This window comes from Topomyia yanbarensis, chromosome 3 (assembly GCF_030247195.1).
Source record: "Topomyia yanbarensis strain Yona2022 chromosome 3, ASM3024719v1, whole genome shotgun sequence".
NCBI lineage: Eukaryota > Metazoa > Arthropoda > Insecta > Diptera > Culicidae > Topomyia > Topomyia yanbarensis.
This window is the reverse complement of record NC_080672.1, coordinates 377,381,702-377,399,835: the sequence shown is the minus strand read 5'-3', so window position 1 is coordinate 377,399,835 and position 18,134 is coordinate 377,381,702. Positions and strand designations below refer to the sequence as shown.

The 18,134-nt window shown below is 37.3% G+C and overlaps 1 protein-coding gene across 3 annotated transcripts in view; it reads left to right on the top strand.

The window, feature by feature from the left end:
• The window catches only part of LOC131694135 (uncharacterized), a 118,389-nt gene that overhangs the window by 10,475 nt on the left and 89,780 nt on the right, over positions 1-18,134 (top strand). For all 3 annotated transcript variants that reach the window (XM_058982581.1, XM_058982580.1, XM_058982582.1), the window contains exon 2: positions 12,353-13,456. In XM_058982581.1, the coding sequence (XP_058838564.1) occupies positions 12,367-13,456 (1,090 nt within the window). In that variant the 5' untranslated portion in view covers positions 12,353-12,366. The remainder of the gene's footprint in view (positions 1-12,352; positions 13,457-18,134) is intronic.

Here is an 18,134-nt window from a genome sequence, read left to right as displayed (position 1 = left end):
TCTATAATTGAAAACTACAAACATGTTCCATGCAAAAAGGATGGTCAATAAAATGTACTCATATGTCAAATGAAGTAAACAATCTCAAAAAAGTTCTTTTTATCCATATAGCAATACACAATTTTCATTTTTATCCAGTAAATCAGTACCGTGCGCAGTATTAGACCGTAAGGGAGGCATTTTTTATAAATATTTTAACAGTGTCGGACAAAACAATAACACCCCATATAAACATTGCAAAATTTGACTATTTATGTTGTTTCATTCTTTAAATATCGATTTATGTGAATCAATTTATTTGTCATTGCTTTTTAAAAGTAACGCGAGAACCACCTTTACATTAGAAGTTGAGAATATTGTAATCTTCAAAAATATTGCGACAAAAAATAAAACCAGCATACAGCACCGTAAATAACTTAAATAAGTTAATATTCCATTCTGAAGGTTCTATCATTAGTATTTGGTAGTATAGTGAAAACCCGTTTTTATCAGCCACCACTTTTGTCAGCTTTTCGACCCGATTTCGTCAGCCAGCCAAAGTTATGAGGATATGTCCAGGGACTAATGTTGAATATTTTAACATTTCGATTTATTAAAGGAAATAAACAAATACGTTCTGTCATTGCCCTCATTTTGTCAACCAAAAATAGACCAAAGGGGCTGATAAAAACGGGTCTTCACTGTATAGCTATTGTTTCTTAATAATTCTCAGATTGTGTTCGACATTGAGTGAGCCAAAGTATGATGTGTAGAAATGCTTCTTGTGTCTTCCTCCACGGTTCAATTGATTTTTAAACGATCCGTCACAATTTTTTATTTGGATTAGAATACGGAAATGTAGCTATCCTCTACTCTACATCTAAATAAACGAGCGCTTTGATGACATTTATCGCTCAGCATACGGAGGTATGGAATAAAATTAATAAATAAATAAATACAAAATAGTCAAACAATTTTCAGTTTTTTGAATTAACCGTGTTCCACCAAATACAATCATATTTTATCTTTATCTCGCCTGAACATTGGGTGTTCTACCCTTTTTTATTTTCGAAATCAACCTACTTGTGTTGCTCTTCGTTTTTGTCTTGTGAACTGAAGTCACGATTTCCGCTATACAATTACAAAATCGATTTTCTGTACATTCTAAACACTGTTCATAAAACCAAAGGTTGAATCGTGATTTTATTCATAGCTTTTGTAAAACATTATTTCTCGTGAACTATTTCATGAAACCCGGAGTATTATTCATGAATCCTTTCAATCATCGTGAACTAGTTCATGATTCCCAATATAATAATCACGTTTCAATATTTGTGCTCGTGAAATAATTCACAAAATTACAAAATGTTATTCATGTATACGTGAACTGATTCCTGATTTCTAGCGAATTAGTCACAACTCACCATTCATGATCATGAAATAGTTCAAAAAACCATGAAATAATCTTTATATATCCGTGAACTAGTTCATGATTCCTAGTATAATAGTCACGACTAACCATTCTAACTCGTACAATAGTTCACAATATCGAAAAATATTATTCATGTACTGAGTTATGATTCCTAGCGACTGACCATTCGTGCTCTTGAAATAGTTCACAACTCATTCATAGAAACGTGAACTGATTCATGATTCCTCATATAATAGTCACACCCGACTATGTGTGGCCGTGAACTAGTTCACAAAATAAAAAAAAATATCGTTCAAGTGTTCGTGAACTAGTTCATGATTCCTAGTATAATTTTTATGACTGATCATTTGTGCTCGTGAATCAATTCACGAAATCATAAAATTATGTTCATGGATTCGTGAACTGGTTCATGACTCGTAGTACATGATTCACGATCTATCTTGAGTGCTTGTAATATTTAAAAGACATCCGTAATCCGTTGGGGCTTTATCATGAAATGTCATATAGTTATGTACAGTAGGGTGGGACAAAAATTACATTCCAGCTCCGAGCAACTTTATAGGTACCATTTGGGTCCTAGAATAACTGCAAATGCTTAGCTCGAACCCTGTAACTATATTTGTGCGCCCGCTGTTTAAAGTTTACATGTGATTTTGTATGGGAAAATGAACATTCACAACACAATTCCTCCAGGAGTTAGGAAGCAATAGGTTAAACCGTCATGTGGCTTTTATAGGAAATTTAACAAAGAAACAAAGTTTCGAAAACTACGAAACGGTCTGATGCTTGAGAAAAAAGTTATTAAAGGGCGAACACGAAATTATTGCGACACATTCAACAGGGCATAACTTTTTTACCATTGGGTAAAATCAACCAAATTTTGCACACTTTTTCATTGATGTGTATTGTTTACATGCTGTCAAACTCGAAGTCGTGTTTTTCGATTCAACGAAAATGGAGGTGAACCAACGCGAGTCGAGGGAACAAATTCTTTCCAAACACCTGGTATTTCCTGACCTGTCGCACCGGCAGTTGGGAAAAATGTTGAACATTCACCATTCAACCGTCTCCAGAGTGTTGAAGCGGTTCCAGGAGCGGCTAAAAAGATCGGCATGTCGCAGAGCTACGTCCAGAATGCAAGGAAGAGAGCTGGACTACATACATACAAGGTACAGAACTTCCCAAACCGCGATGAGCGGCAACAATCGCCGGCTAAAACTCGGGCACGGAAGCTCTACGAGAAGATGCTGACAAAATATGGCTGCTGTGTGATGGACGACGAAACGTATATAAAAGCCGATTTTAAGCAAATTCCGGGGTTTTTCACCGGCAAGAGCAAATTCTATGTGGACGACAAATTTAAGGAGTAGAAAATGTCGAAGTTCGCCTCCAAATATCTCATTTGGCAGGCCATCTGCTGTTGTGGACTAAGGAGTGAGCCTTTCGTGACAAAGGGCACAGTAAATGGCGAGATCTACAAATCTGAGTGCCTCGAGAAGCGCCTTTTGCCGTTCTTGCAGCAGCACGACGAAGCTCCGCTATTTTTACCATTTTTTTGTTAACCATTTTTGTTAACGACCTATTGAGTCAATTTGTCAACAGTTGTTACGGCATTTAATTAGCAAGGGACTGGAAGGTGAAGTATATTTTTCAATATTTAGAGCCATAGTACTCAAGGGAGAGCAAGGAGTTGAAGGGAGAAAGTTTAGAAAAGCGTGGAAGGATCATATATGCAAGCTTAGAGCTCACCGGCGACTTAACTTTTTGTCTGCTACCGTAGGAGTCAGGGTCTTTTGGCATTAGAAATGCGAATCACCTGAGTCTACGGCATGTCCGGACAAGCGTAAAGTAACTTGTTACTTCATGCTGTCGGAACCGACTCCGCTCCGCTATTTTGGCCAGATTTGGCATCATGCCACTATTCTAAAAGTGTCCTGGAGTGGAATGAGGCCAAATTTGTCCATTTTGTTCCAAAGGACATGAATCCGCCAAACTGTCCGGAGCTGCGCCCGGTGGAGCAGTACTGGGCAATGATGAAGCGGGAACTTCGGAAGAGCAAGAAGACAGTCAAAGCCGAGAAGGACATGTTAAGAAAATGGAAAAAAAAACTGAGAAACTGGTACCGGATGACACTGTAAAGACTTTGATGGAGGGCATCAAGCGAAAATGCGTTCAATTCTACACTCAAGGCTCCATCGATTATTTTTTCTTTTGATTTTTGAAGTAAATATATGTATAAAACCACCCTAAAATTTTGGTTTGATTTTAAATTTCGTGTTCGCTCTTTAAGCTGAAATCGATTGATGCTCTGTCGATTGATAAAATATTCATTTTTTCTAGCACCACTGCTGTTGGTTGTCCAATTATTTGAAATTTTGTTTTAATCTTCTCAAAATGTGTCTAAATCAATTATCTGTGCTGTTTGGCCACTTCGCAAGAGTTTTTAGGGATAAATTGAGGCTTCTTTTATACATAATTAGAGAAAGTTAAAATTTTTGTATATAATTCAGGGCATCAATCGGTTTTTTCTTAATAACTTTTTTCACAAGCATCAGATCGTTTCGCAGTCTTCTAGATTTTGTTTCCATAATAAATTTTCTATAAAAATCAGACATCTATTTATTTTTAGGAGGTAACCGGCGACTCTTGGACGAATAATTTTGCAAAAGACGATTTCCCCATACGAAATCCCATGTAAACTTTAAACCGTAGACGCAAAAATATATTTTCACCAGTCGAGCTTAAAATTTGCAGAGTTGTTCTTGGAGCTAAATGGGACCCAAAAAGTTACTCCCAGCAATTTTTTTTTTTCATGCAACCGTGTCCCACTGTAATGTACAGCCTATAGCGACTAGTAATTGGTGCGAGCAGAGGATATAAACAAAAACAATTCGAACTTCGAACGTCATTATTCATTCGATAAGATTCAATGTGATGTCTGGAAAGAAAACGAAAACTTCACTGAGCATAAATATATCATAGATCCACAGATCTTGTTCGTGATGTACTTCACAAAACAAGATACCGTGAATCAGCTACGGTTTTATGAACCAAATCATATGTTACGTTACTCCGAGTAAAAAATGAGATAGTAATTAAACATGAACAGTAGTCATATTACTGCAGGTGTCAATTTCGAACGTGAGCTCAAGAATAAATATCACGATAACGTGCATATAAATTACGGAAAACCTGACTAAGATCCTGAAATCATTAACATAAATTAGACTACTTGTGATTGAAAATCGTGACTCTGATCCTGAAATCATGAACACAAATCACACTATGTGTGACTAAAATATCACGATAACGTGAATAGCAGTTACGGAAATCGTGACTGAGATTGAGCAACTCGTGAATAAAATATCACGAAAACATGAATATAAATTACGAATATTGTGACTTAAACCCTCAAATCATGGACATAAATCGTGCTACTCTGCCAAAAAAATCCGATATTAAACTCATGAATAAAATATGCATGACCATCGTTTTAGTTGATATACTACAAACCAGTGTATCCCCAAAGTACCACCCACAGTAACCCATTCAAAAATTGTAATGTAACGACATGTACATTTTTGCGCAAACTAGTTTTTAAAAAAACACATATAGTTTCATGAAGACGACGATTATTATTCAATTTCAGAAACTTGGTCATGATTTTCGTAAATCGTTCAGTTCACGAAATCGCGATTTTTTGTTCATGTATTAACGAACAGATTTTTATCCGTACTGAGATCTCAGTAAACAATTTTTTTGACTAAGATCTCAGTAAAAATGACGTTTGATAGCTAAAAATCGGAAAATCTTTCACCGAAAATCAGTAAACAAATCTCACTTTACTGACATATCAATTTCTGAACTTACTGACTACACGTATATTAGGGAATTACCGAGCCGAACTGAGTGTGTAAAACCGCTTAAAATAAGTTTTTGCGCTGTTTTCGATGTTTCTCCTAAGTAACGTATACGTACACATTAGTATTTAAACGGCAAAACATGGCAAATAATGAAACACTGAACAGATTACTCGATCTTCTACTTTATGTCACCTTTTTTTTGATGGCATCTCCGATGGAATGTCACTTCTATTTGCATCAGCCTACTTTTCATGCCGAAAAGTTGGCAATAGCTGACAATTGGTCGGTGTTTTTTTTATTCGTTTATTTGGCACGGCTCAAGAAACTGTTCGGTGTTAAGTTGGACCGGATTAAGTAGCATAATCTTAAAATGCGATAATGATAGCACTGGATAAATAATTTCTTCGGTTTCATTCGACTTTTGCCAGATTTGAAATATGTTGTAATAAGCAAGAGTTATAACAAAAATTAATTTCGAATTATAATGTAAAGGATGCTGCGATTGAAATTTTAAACTCGTTTTTCTCGAAATCAATACAATGTCACTTAGTCCGGTCTGACTTAACACCGACCATTTCACCTTCAGAATAGCTGAATATAATTATTGCACCAATATACGAAGGTGTGTTTGACGATGACATGGTAACTAGCTTAGCAAGTGTTTAGGTTTTTCAATGTTTCTTGTAATGTAATTTTGACTAAGTGGAACGTTTTTGTAGACTCCTTGAAAAAGGCCCGATAAATACCGCCGAAACGTCGGATGAAAAGTAAATATTCCGTTTGTTAAATATTTCAAGGACTGGAAGGTGAACATAACCCCTAAAAAAGTACTTTTAATCTATAGACTCGGAACCAAGGATGCAAAATGCCTACCTTTTCTGCGGCTGTAATTTTTCTGCCTACATTCTCATTTTTCTTTTGACGCTGCTGTCGTTCACTAGTGCATGACACCCAGCGCTGTACGGCAGTCTGTAAGCAAAGCAGTAACATGACAAAAATTACTGCCCCCAGTACAGCCACCAGACGCGAGCGGTACAGCTTCTCTTTTCTTATTTTACACTTTTTAATATTTTTAATCTATTTAACATTTTTAATCACAAACGACGACAATGAATGCGGTTCGTTTACGCCACGACCGGCATTAACGCTTTCGTGTGCGGGCCTCTCCCTTTGACTATGCAGAAAAAAGTGTACAAAGCGAGAGAACAAACTTTACAACGCCACACTCTCACCGAGCAGTCGGAGTATAGCAGCAAAACAAAAATGTATTCTACTGCTGTACGGGAAAATGTACTCGGTTTGGATACCGTTCTGGCAAGAGCTGTAGTGGGCTGTACGTTCTGTGCAAATGTAAATATACCGAAAAAATGTAGTTTACCGGTACCGTTGGCATCCCTGCTCGGAACACACTACATGTAAAATACCTTGATTCGAACTGGAATCATTCGATAAAGCTGAGTTTAGCAAAAACAGTATTGAATAAAGCGATGACAGACACTACCAAATAAACCAGTAAACCACAACATACCAACTCCTAATTTTCGCCCTGTTTGTACAACGATGATGTGTCCCAACGTTGTGGATTGTTTCAGTAGATTTCTCCACACTTCTAGTAGGGAGGGAGGTGGCATGTTACAAAGCGCAACCATCAACAACATCGATATTTTACACGGAAATCCTTGCAACTTCGTCTGGCTGTCCGTCATCCTGAGTTGTTGCACTTTCTCATTCCGACTGGTACAAACTGAACGTCGGTCGCTTGAAAACGCCTGCCCCCTTCCAACTCAAGGAAAACTATTCACCGGCAATGGCTAAATTATGTAGGAACAAATCGATTTAACCATTGCTACCACCTTCAATTATAAATGCTCAGTACAGACACACATTCAAGTATACAATTTTCAGTCGGCGTTCACATTGAATTTTGTCAGGTGGTGTCAGACTAATGGTGTTAAAATAAGATGTACTCACTAGTTATATCATTACCCATTCTAATTTGTTCCTTCGGGGGCTATGCAGAACTGACGGAGCATTTTGTCGAAATGTTTAACTCCTCTTGCAGTCCTTCTTTGTAGTTGAAAAAACGAATTTTGCAGAGCAAAAACATTATGTTGAATACTGCCCATGTTTAAAATTTTCTATTTTCGCACATGACGAGAAATGCTTTTTTGTGCCCTGCTTCGCAGATGCTGCAATTTTACTGCTAATGATTCTTAACCCATTCATACCCATGTTGTTTGTGGACAACAACGTTTTTAAACAGATGTAACTTTTGATTGAGGCGAGATTTGCTCACAAAAACAAGTAAGGCTCATTAATGTGATTGTTGTCTTTAATTTGAGTATTAACAGTTACAAGGATCAGCTCTAGAACTGAAGTTATTGCAATTAGTCTGATTGGATTCCAATGGAGCAGTGCTGCCAGAAACAGTTTACGTTGACGACCGAAAATGATTTTTTCATATATCTTCGTTATGGTGAAATATTAATGAAAACTGATAAAACTTATCAATTTAGACCGTCTTTGGCTACGTTTTCCACGTAATTGGACTATTGTAATTATTCTAGGAGAATTGCATTGAGCATTACAAGGTAAAAATTCTAGCTTCTAGCACTGCCATGGAAGCATCTATCATTATGAAAATAGGCTTTTCGTGTTTCTTGACCCCACCGTTTTCAAGGAAAAATACACGCACTAGAAAAAAGTTGGGCATGAAAGGGTTAAAAGTATACGTTCGTCACAAATTGGCACGAATCATTCGGACAAGAAAATGTAATCTTAAAATTCTTGTTTTGAAAATTCGGTTGAAAGAGATAATAAAATTATACACAATCACTGAGTTTTTCAAATTATCGATATTTTGTATCGTGTACACAGATTTGTAATATTATCCTTTCCTTGAATTTAAAAAAAGAAAGTTGGATCAAATGTTTCGAATTCATCTCGTCAGTAACTAGTATGAACTTGAGGCCACTTGTACGCTAAACCCAATCAGTCACAAAACTTTTAAAACGAAACTATAATAAATAAAAGTAACAAATTCTTCTGAAACGGCTCAGAATGCTAACTGCAAAAGATTAGCTTTAAACGGGAGAATACTTGAAAGTAGAGGTGTGCGCCGATGCATTTTTAATCGGCGGCGGCGTAAGCGACATTTTTGGCCGGCGGCGGCGGCGTTGGCGGCGTCACGCCGTTGGACCCTACAGGCGGCGGCGCGCCGGCGTGTGTCGGCGTGACGAATATTGACGCCTAGGTAACTAAAAAAAATTCTTAACTGTACAATTCCTTTCCCAAATTTTCGGTTTCTACAGCTCGTTACAGCTTAAAGAAAATCTAAAAAAAATCATCGCCCACGATGTACTAGCGACATCTGTTGAACACATTGCACAAAATGTAATTCTCGCAACCATATCAATTTTTTTTTTCAGCTGAAACTCCAATAGTGCCCACCCTGCTTGCCAAATGCAAGATAATAAATGAAAGGTGGAACTATTTTTACAGTAGTAAAATTTGAAGAACGAAATAGAAAAATTGTCGTTGTCGCATACTACGACTTTGCATGAAATAATGATTGCAATTGACAAATTTGAAGAATGCAGAGTAACGACTGCATTTCATTGACCCAAAATAATTATTTATTGTTCTATATTTGGGAAAATAAGCAACGGTAAAACAGTTTTTGTTTTGTTGTTGTCGTTTCATTGTTTTTTGTTTTTTGTTTCTATTTAGTCATCTTTACCGTAAGCCCGGGGACAATTGACAGCTCCCATATATTGAATTCATAAGCAAATTTTGGGGTGATTTGGTGATGTCATGGCGGCTCTAATGGAGTAAAATTTGAAAAAGGCGCATCCCATTTATTATTTTCCATATCCGTGGAAAATAATCAATTTAAGCATTTCTACCATTTCTTTTTGCTGCAAGAATTCTGATAAAAACACAAATTCTATTCAAAACGATTTGTTAAGCTTGGTGATGATGTACTTCCAGATAAAAAGCACCAATGATTTAACGATTTCAAACTTCACACAACAAGGAAATCAAAACATGTTTAGGAAGGAAAAGAGCCGGTTGTTAAAAACAACGACTTCCGGCAAATATTTAATAAGATTTTTTTTTCTTTTTTTATTAACGACTTATAGTGAGTCAATCTTTTTCCTTTTTTATATTGTAACGACATATAATTAGCAAGGGACTGGAAGGTGAAGTATTTTTCAAATATTAAGAGCCATAGTACTCAAGGGAGAGCAAGGATTTGAAAAATACTTCACCTTCCAGTCCCTTGCTAATTATATGTCGTTACAATATAAAAAATAAGATTTATGTAAATTTGCTGACGGTTATCAGTTAGGGATAAATTTATTCTCTAATAATAGTTTTCTTTATTCACATTTTGGAATAAGCTTTTTCTAAATGTTGTTCTGGCCGCGTTGACGGCGTTCATAACACACGTAACGAAACACGCTTTTCTCTCGAAACTTTTTCGTTTCGTTGTTCGTGGTACTCGTACAGAGAAGGCATACTAGCGCCACCATCAAATCGGTGGTGCATATATGAAACAAGCACTATCTGTCATGTTGTCCCTGGGTTGTTTACCGTCGCTCTTTTAGAATCCCGCAAATATCAGGAACCCTAACACAAGGCGTTATTATTGACATTACTGCGCAGAAATGTCACTTTTAATGATCGTGTAAGGACACCTTTCAAGGTGTTCATTGCTTCATTTTCCAGGCTGGTGTTTACTTTTACTTTTTGTAAGTACAAAATCGCTGATAAGGAATACGATTCTCTGGCACTACATTTTCTTACAACATATGGTCTGCTTCTATCTTGAGTGCAAAGTATGCTCGATGTGCTGGAATCATACAGATCTACACCCTGACGAAACCTAAATATACAGTTACTATCAATCATAATCATTCCACGACTTGACGTGTTAGCTCCTGTTAGGTTGAAACTGATGACTAAACAAGTCTGATTGAAAATGGTCTGAGCGTATCTCTAGTTTTCGTATCACCTGCACCCCGCCAATTTCTCCAGCAGTTCCGGGGACCAACAAATACTAATCCATTCGATACACCGAATTACTAACTAACATTAAATTACTAACATCCTGTTATGTGCTTACTCACCGATCGGCATCGTGTTGTAACTTAAGAAATGGTTGTGAACAACTCCCACCTTGGGCAGTTCGACAAGAATGAATTTCACATTTCCGGACCATATTGTTTGTTTTGGTTTGCATGAGATTTAAAAGACCGTAACGTTTTCGGGTGGGTGCGGAAACTAAGTAACGCATTTAGCTCTGTGTCAAAATCTCTTCACTAACGCTACCGATTTGTAATTAAAATCGACCTTTTTTTTCTACGAGTGATGAAAATTCATGTCGTGTTACGTCTTATTTGTCTGTGATACCGGGCTGGTGCAACTGACACTGAAAATCTTTCTTGAGTGGGGCTAGATCACACGATGAATAATTAATGAGACTAGAAATCTGACCCTCTGCATCGCCACATCTGTGCACCAGCGTCGCGAAAAGTCAAGATCACTTTGCTCAACTATTCTTCGAGAAAAAAAAATTTAAAATAGGTCACGATTCAATCAATTATAAATAAACCTCGTATTGAAAATGAAACATTGATTTGTATTAACTTTATTGATTAAAACAGTCAAGAATTGAACATCGTGCAACGATTTTCTTAAATTCTCGTCGTGTTATCGTGATATTTTAGTCTTGAGCTTACCGTTGGATTTTTTACACAGAGTCATGTGTCTTATAGTTTTCTAAATTATTTCACGGACATGAATTGTGGCAAGGTAATGTATTTTGCTCAGCGCAGTTTCATTTACTTCCGAGCATTTCTCTGAATTTTAACAAAGGAATAACAGGGATACAGGTCCTAGTAATGTCTTTGTATCTAATGCTCGTGCCTATGAGACTGGTTGCTAGCAGTTGTACACAATAGCTCACATAGAAATTTTCAAACCAAAAAGCAGAGTGAATAATCCATGAATAATAGTCTGAGTTCCTTGTAATTGTTTACGTAAGTATAATAAGATTATGTGGAAAATTAATAACTTCATGGATTACATCATGAACAGTTTCACGAACTCGACTGGTGAATCGTGTCTAGCATATTAGGAATTAAGAATCGGTTAAAAAATCAATGAATAATACGCTGCGTTCCAGTGAAATTGATTACGTGCAAAGATTAGGATCAGGCACATAATCGTAAATTTCAGGCACATATATCTTGAAAGCGGAAGTTTTTTTTTTTTAATTTGTGGACCATTTCACGCACACGAATAGTGAATTGAAACTTATATGCTCACAATCATAACCAGTTGACGAAGCAAGAATGGATCTTTGAATTATATAACGAGTGTCGTGTAATGGTTTTCGAGAAAATATCAAGATTATTTTAATTTAGTAATCCAATTGACGACCACTAATACCAAATAATGATCAAGATGTGATAAATCATCAATCAGTTAACGTCGTATATTCGGTCCATAGACAATGTTCCTAGATTTGTAGATAAAATTATGAGTCAACAATTTTAGAGTTCGCGAATTATCGGCGCGGGAAAAATGCATCGGCGGCGCGCCGCCGATCTACCGTTCGGCGTCGGCGTACGTTAAAAATTACCGGCGGCGGAGGCGTGGCGCGGCGGCGCACAGGTCTACTTGAAAGCAGTCATTTGAATATTGCGTTTGGATTATCGTTTGCGTCCAGTGGCTGCTATTAGAGCACGTCTGCACTTGCGGGACTTCGATTGGTTGTGTGCTTGGGAATACAAGTAGTGATTCGTATTGGAGCTGCTGTGGTCAAGTCAGCCTGCCGGTTACTAATGAGACGAAATGAAAACGAAAGTTTATATCTTACTAGATATTGTAGGTATTGTGCCTTTAATGCACAAAATGGTTATCTAAAACACCGTAGGAAAGTGTGCTATACATATTACAATTTCACTATTTTTGGGAATATATCTATGCTATAGAAAAATTCATATTTATCGATACCAGCTTCCACAGTATTTCAATGTGTCTAATCAATATCATTTTCTCATACCCGCAGAAACCATTCAAATCATGGACACATCCCCTATGAAAAACAACCGAAAGGTTCGCTTTTCTCTACCGGACAACAACATTCCAGCAATGCCAGCGGCTTTACAAAAACAGCGTCTATCCCACGGCACTTTGCAGTATGTGAACGGAACTCTGGTGAGCCAACCTGCAACGCCTGCTCCAAGCCCATGCACGGGTGCTCAGCTACAATCTCGCCCGGCCAAAGTCAAGGAATCAAACACAAAAATTGTTTTGCACCTGCGACCCTCAACCGGGATCGATAAATTCGACAACATGGAGGTTTGTCCAAAGTCTGCCAACGGTACACTCGATAAGGGTCCGCGGAAGCCACCCAGGTCAGGCATCCCAAAACTCGAAACAAGGGCCTACCGAACACTCCCACAAATCAATCAAAAGTTCCCCAGTAGTGAAGACCTTAATCACGCGAATGGCACAGCTCGAGACTTTTGTCATAGGCATAAAACAAGTGAGGATCTGGGGTCCAAAGGAACAGATGCCAATAACAATGTACAACAAATTAGGAAACAAACGTTTATGCTAAGATCTGTTTCCAATCTGAGTTCCAATTCTGCGCCAAAAATTCCTCCCGGTAGACCCAGATCGAAATCGATGGGTAAAATCAGTACCAACAAAAGCGGGAAAGCACTGATATCTTCGCACCTGCAGCAGCACGAAAGCAACGTCACCATCAAAGTGCTGGAAAGTACCTCAACACGAAGAACCTTTCCAGCGGAAAACTTCGAACTAAACTCAAACAAACGTCACGGTGAGCAAAGGAATTGTGGGATTGGAAACGATTCCACCAGCGGTACTGCTAGCACCAAACCCAACTCCCAGTATGCCAAGTGTAATTTTCTAACGGTGCCAGAGTTCAGCGATCGGTTCGATGGCATGGAAACTGCTGTTTCCACTTCCGTCGCTGCTTTCGACGATGACGAGGAAGAGGAGGGTGATGATGGAGAGACAAACCCCATCGTAGATTCTAGTAATCGAACTAATGGTGTTGACGTTATTGAGTTGAAAAAAAGTGGTAGTGGAGCCCATAGCTCTAAACGTGGTGCCAATGGGGCTGGGCTGGGGAGTAATGGTGGTAAGATATTTATGAAAAGACTGACTTTGGATTGGTTTCATTCGATGTGCCTATGTAGAGTAGCTAAAAATAGAGCGATTCAATGCGCTAAGGTTTAGATCACGCACAAAATGTTACGATGAAATTGTTAGATATTAATAGTAACACCTGTTACACTCTCCCTAACATCTTGCTTCAGAAAATGTGCACCATAGAATAGAGGAAACTGCATTTTAATGTATTTTTTAAATGGCTTATCGTTTATCGTTATTAAAGCTGTGGTTATTTACTGTAAAATTTATTCCTAACATTCTTCTTTATCATTTTCGAAATTCACGGCAAAGGTTTAGAATAATAAATTAATTCTCAAATTAAGGGTCGCTCATAAACCACGTCGACGATATTTAGTAATTATTGATCTCGTCTCGACCCTCGTACCCTTTAATGGACTTTTATAAAACGCCTCCAAACAACCAATGGTGGTCAAGAATCCGAGCTTTTCATGCAAAATTTCAACAATCTTTCATTCACACTGTAAACGAAACGAAAACCAAACTCGAGTTCGGTTTCAAAAACCGGTCGTCATTTTTTCAGAACAAGCTCAAAAATCCTGAATCTAAAATTTTGTTGTCAAACTTAGAATATATTCTTCAAAGAGATTTTGAAATGCTATATAAAGACTTCTTTTTCGTCCATTTGGCGTGGTAGAAGTGTCCGTTCAAATTCGTCTATTCAACGTAGTATAAGTAGTTTTTCAAATTTAACAGTGTGGCCGTACAATCCGAGTGTTCCGAATCATGACCGCATGTTTTATTGTAAACTTGCTGAGTTGTTCGAAATTGAGCCGCTTCTCTCCAGTATCTTGAACTTGTTCCAGTATCTTGAACTTGTTCCAGATACTCTGTTGAATATAACTTTACGTCGTCTCTCTTTTGGAATTTGCGCTACATGCCCAGTTCAATGTAGTTCAGTCTTCCGATGTCAGTATGTTGGTATAATTGATACAACTCCTGTTTCATGCAGCTACGCTATTCTCTATTTTCAATTGTACCACCGAGTACTGAGCGTGGAATTCTTCACTCATACACAGCGAACCGCCGATAGTTTGTCTCTTTCGACACGCACGTAGTACCAAGCAAAATAAAATATATTCCCTTATCAGAGTTCAATGACGTACAGGTTAATGAACTGATTCTCGATCGAACAGTATGGCACTATTTTATAATATCGGAATTAATTATATGTATAAAGAAAATCCAGCAAATTATGCGACTTTACCCAGTTAATAGCGTTTTTCCAAGATTGTACTCCTAACTAAACTTTATGTTCGCAACTTTTCACCTATGTAATTTTTATAGCTCAACTTACTTTTAACTCGTTGCGATCTTTTTCGCTCACTCATTACAGGGGTGACATGAATCACTTGCCAGATCTCTTGCCCAATGGGTGTGTCTCATTGGACAGGATACTTTACTCTGTGTTGCCCAAGATAGGTGAGCGCTAATCGGAGGTGTCCCTCTGATGATTTCAAAAGCGTTGTGTAGTGCTGTAGCCGAAAAGGTTTCCAACTCGTAATCGGCAGTGATGCAGACGTCCTTCACATCATTTGGGGCTGCTCAGATATCAATTTGAAAGGTTCTGTATTGGTTTTTTTTATTAAGCTTTATTTGACACGGCTCAATGCGTTAACACTGCTGAGCCGTGGATCTTTTAAGTTTTTACAATATAAGTAAAAATAAAAAATAATTAAGAATGTCTATCTGCCAGATCTTGTTGACGCAGTTTGCTGCTGCATGTTGAGATACTTTTCCTTGGCGGTGAAGCCGCTTGGGGTCAGTCTGCCTTCTCTCGCGTTATCGTTTCCGTCTATGTCATCATCGGTACTGCTTTCTTGCTGTACATGATCAGATGTTCTTATCTGTTTCTTGTCGCTGTTGTAAATCCGTCTTCATCGGAATTTGCTTCTTTGTTGGCGATGCTAGTTGTTGATTTGGGAGCAGTTGTCGTGGTCGTTGTATCTGCATTATAGGTTGATTGGATCGTTGTATTGATTGGTGGAATACTCAAGTAGTACGACTCTGCACGTACACAACATGGGAAAACGCCCAACATTTGCAAGTTGAGAGGAGTGTTAAATGTAACACTTTGCTCCGACAAATGTTCGCATGAGTCGGTGAATTAGATTGTTCCAAACTAGCATGAATCATCGTTATTTGATCACAAATACATTTTCTTTGATCATTTGAATGTTTCCTTTAGTATCGCTACATATCGTAATCCCAAAGCGACGAATGGTAGCCTCAACGAAACCCTCTTCGTAGCGACTAGATTTCATGGGTATTTTCAAAATATTGAAACTGCAAGTGATTTCAGTGAGCTCGTAAATACTACAAACAAATTGATAGTAATAGCATACGAATTGGCTTGTCCATTTTGAGTTGTGCGTGCTCCTAGACGAACTTTTTGGTGAAATAACTTTGCAGACTGAGATATCTGAACACAGGGGCTTGGAATCGCCGAAGCAGAGATTACATTCAAATCAGTTTAAAAAAATTAAAGAGTTGTGTACAGGACACGACCACGGTGACATTAAAATGCAGCTTTTGTCAAGAGCGTGCAAATGCATTTAATCTATCACAGTTATCGACTCACGTTCCGGCTCACTCTCCTGTTCCCATATGTTACAATTTGCTATACACCCCCCACATTAAAACAATTTATTGAAGGTCATTTAACGGTCATCTTTTATTTCAATTAATCAAGTATCTCTCTAGCTGATTGGCATTATTTAGCTGATCCATCTAGTAAAAATAGGCTGGTCTGTCCAGAAAATGTATTCAAAAGAAAAGCTTCATATTGAGAACTAAGATGAGGAAGTCATCGCTCGCCAACGGAAATATACAGTTTCTCCACGAAATATGAAACTTAATTTTCCAATTAAATTTTCAATAATGGTAAACAATCTTTAGGTTAAGTATTTCCTTATCGATTAATGGCCGAACAAATGAAATTATTTGATAAATTACAGTGATATACAACGGTCACACTATCAGTTAAAACGGGTTTTGACGCTATCTTGGTGACATTTTTCTTTTTGCTAATTATTATAACGTGTTATAACTCTGTAGTGTAAACATAGTATTACATAGTAAAAGAATGAACTGCATGTTCTGCAGCGTTTTATGTCATATAGTTGTTTCAATGTGGAACTAGAACTGACACAATTATATCCCCAGTACAGCGGTTTGGTTCATAATTTAAAACAGATTTATTTCAAAATTTGTATACACAACCGTTCTATTTGTTGTTTTATTTAAAACGCGTTTAGAGCAGGCCAGGACAGATACTCTGACTGGAGAAATTGGGAAAACAATTTTAAGTCCAGCAACTTAAGACATGACAATCTAAAAAGAACACCCGCTTAAACTGCAGCTGGGACAGTTCGTGCTTTCAAATTTTCAGTTTTATGCAGTATGAAACAAAGGCGTTCGAAATAATAAATCAAAATGTTCTGCTAGGAATGTACTTGTTTCCGTTCCAATTACACTCTCATATAAAATACTACGCTGCTGAACAGTGCTTAAGAAATAACTACAGAAACATGTTGTCAGATGCCTTACAGATAAAAAACGTGTCACATATAACCGAAATATGAAACATGTAGGTCATTCGTTTTCGAGCTCTCGGTTTATTTATTTATTTATTTATTTATTTATTTATTTATTTATTTATTTATTTATTTATTTATTTATTTATTTATTTATTTATTTATTTATTTATTTATTTATTTATTTATTTATTTATTTATTTATTTATTTATTTATTTATTTTATTTTCAGCTGACCTAGTTGGTCTTAATGAATATGAAGGGATGGGGAAAAGCTAATTTGAGTGAAACATTAACCATACTCAAATTGGCATAAAAACCCCATATCTTTTCAAATGAATACACAATACAGAACTTAACAATAAATACAGAAATAAATATAACAAAAACGAACTAATACAATAAAATAAATAATGTAAAAATAATATAAACAAAAGCAGCAAATAAAAATACAGATTAAAATGTCGTCAGAAAATATCTTTTTCAGACTTAATAGCCGGTTTTTGAAGGTAGTAGATGACACGTTGAAATCGAAATCCGCAAACACTTCGTTGAATGTGGCAGACATGAAGCGAATTGGATCATGGCTACCATACAGGGAGTTGTTCCAACAGCAAAAAGCTTCGTTGACGGAGTACACGTTCCGATGCATAGATGGGGAGTTGACCCAACAATTCCGGCGTATCTAACTCTCCTCACGATAACGGCAACGCGAACGAAATGCCGTTTTCGATGGTGGAGTTTTCACTCGCTCTCTTATCATGTAACGATAAAGCTCCAGGGCCAGACAAAATCAAATTGAACTTGTTGAAGAATCTGCCAGACTCTGCCAAAAGACGCTTGTTGAACTTATCTAACAAGTTTCTTAAGGGTAACATTGTCCCACACGATTGGAGACAAGTTAAGGGCATCGCCATCCAAAAACCAGGAAAACCAGCATCCGATCACAATTCGTATTGACCGATTGAAATGCTGTCCTGTATCCGGAAGTTGTTCGAGAAAATAATTCTATCCTGCCTCGACAATTGGGTCGAAGCAAACGGCTTACTGTCAGATACACAATTTGGCTTTCGCAAAGGAAAAGGGACGAAC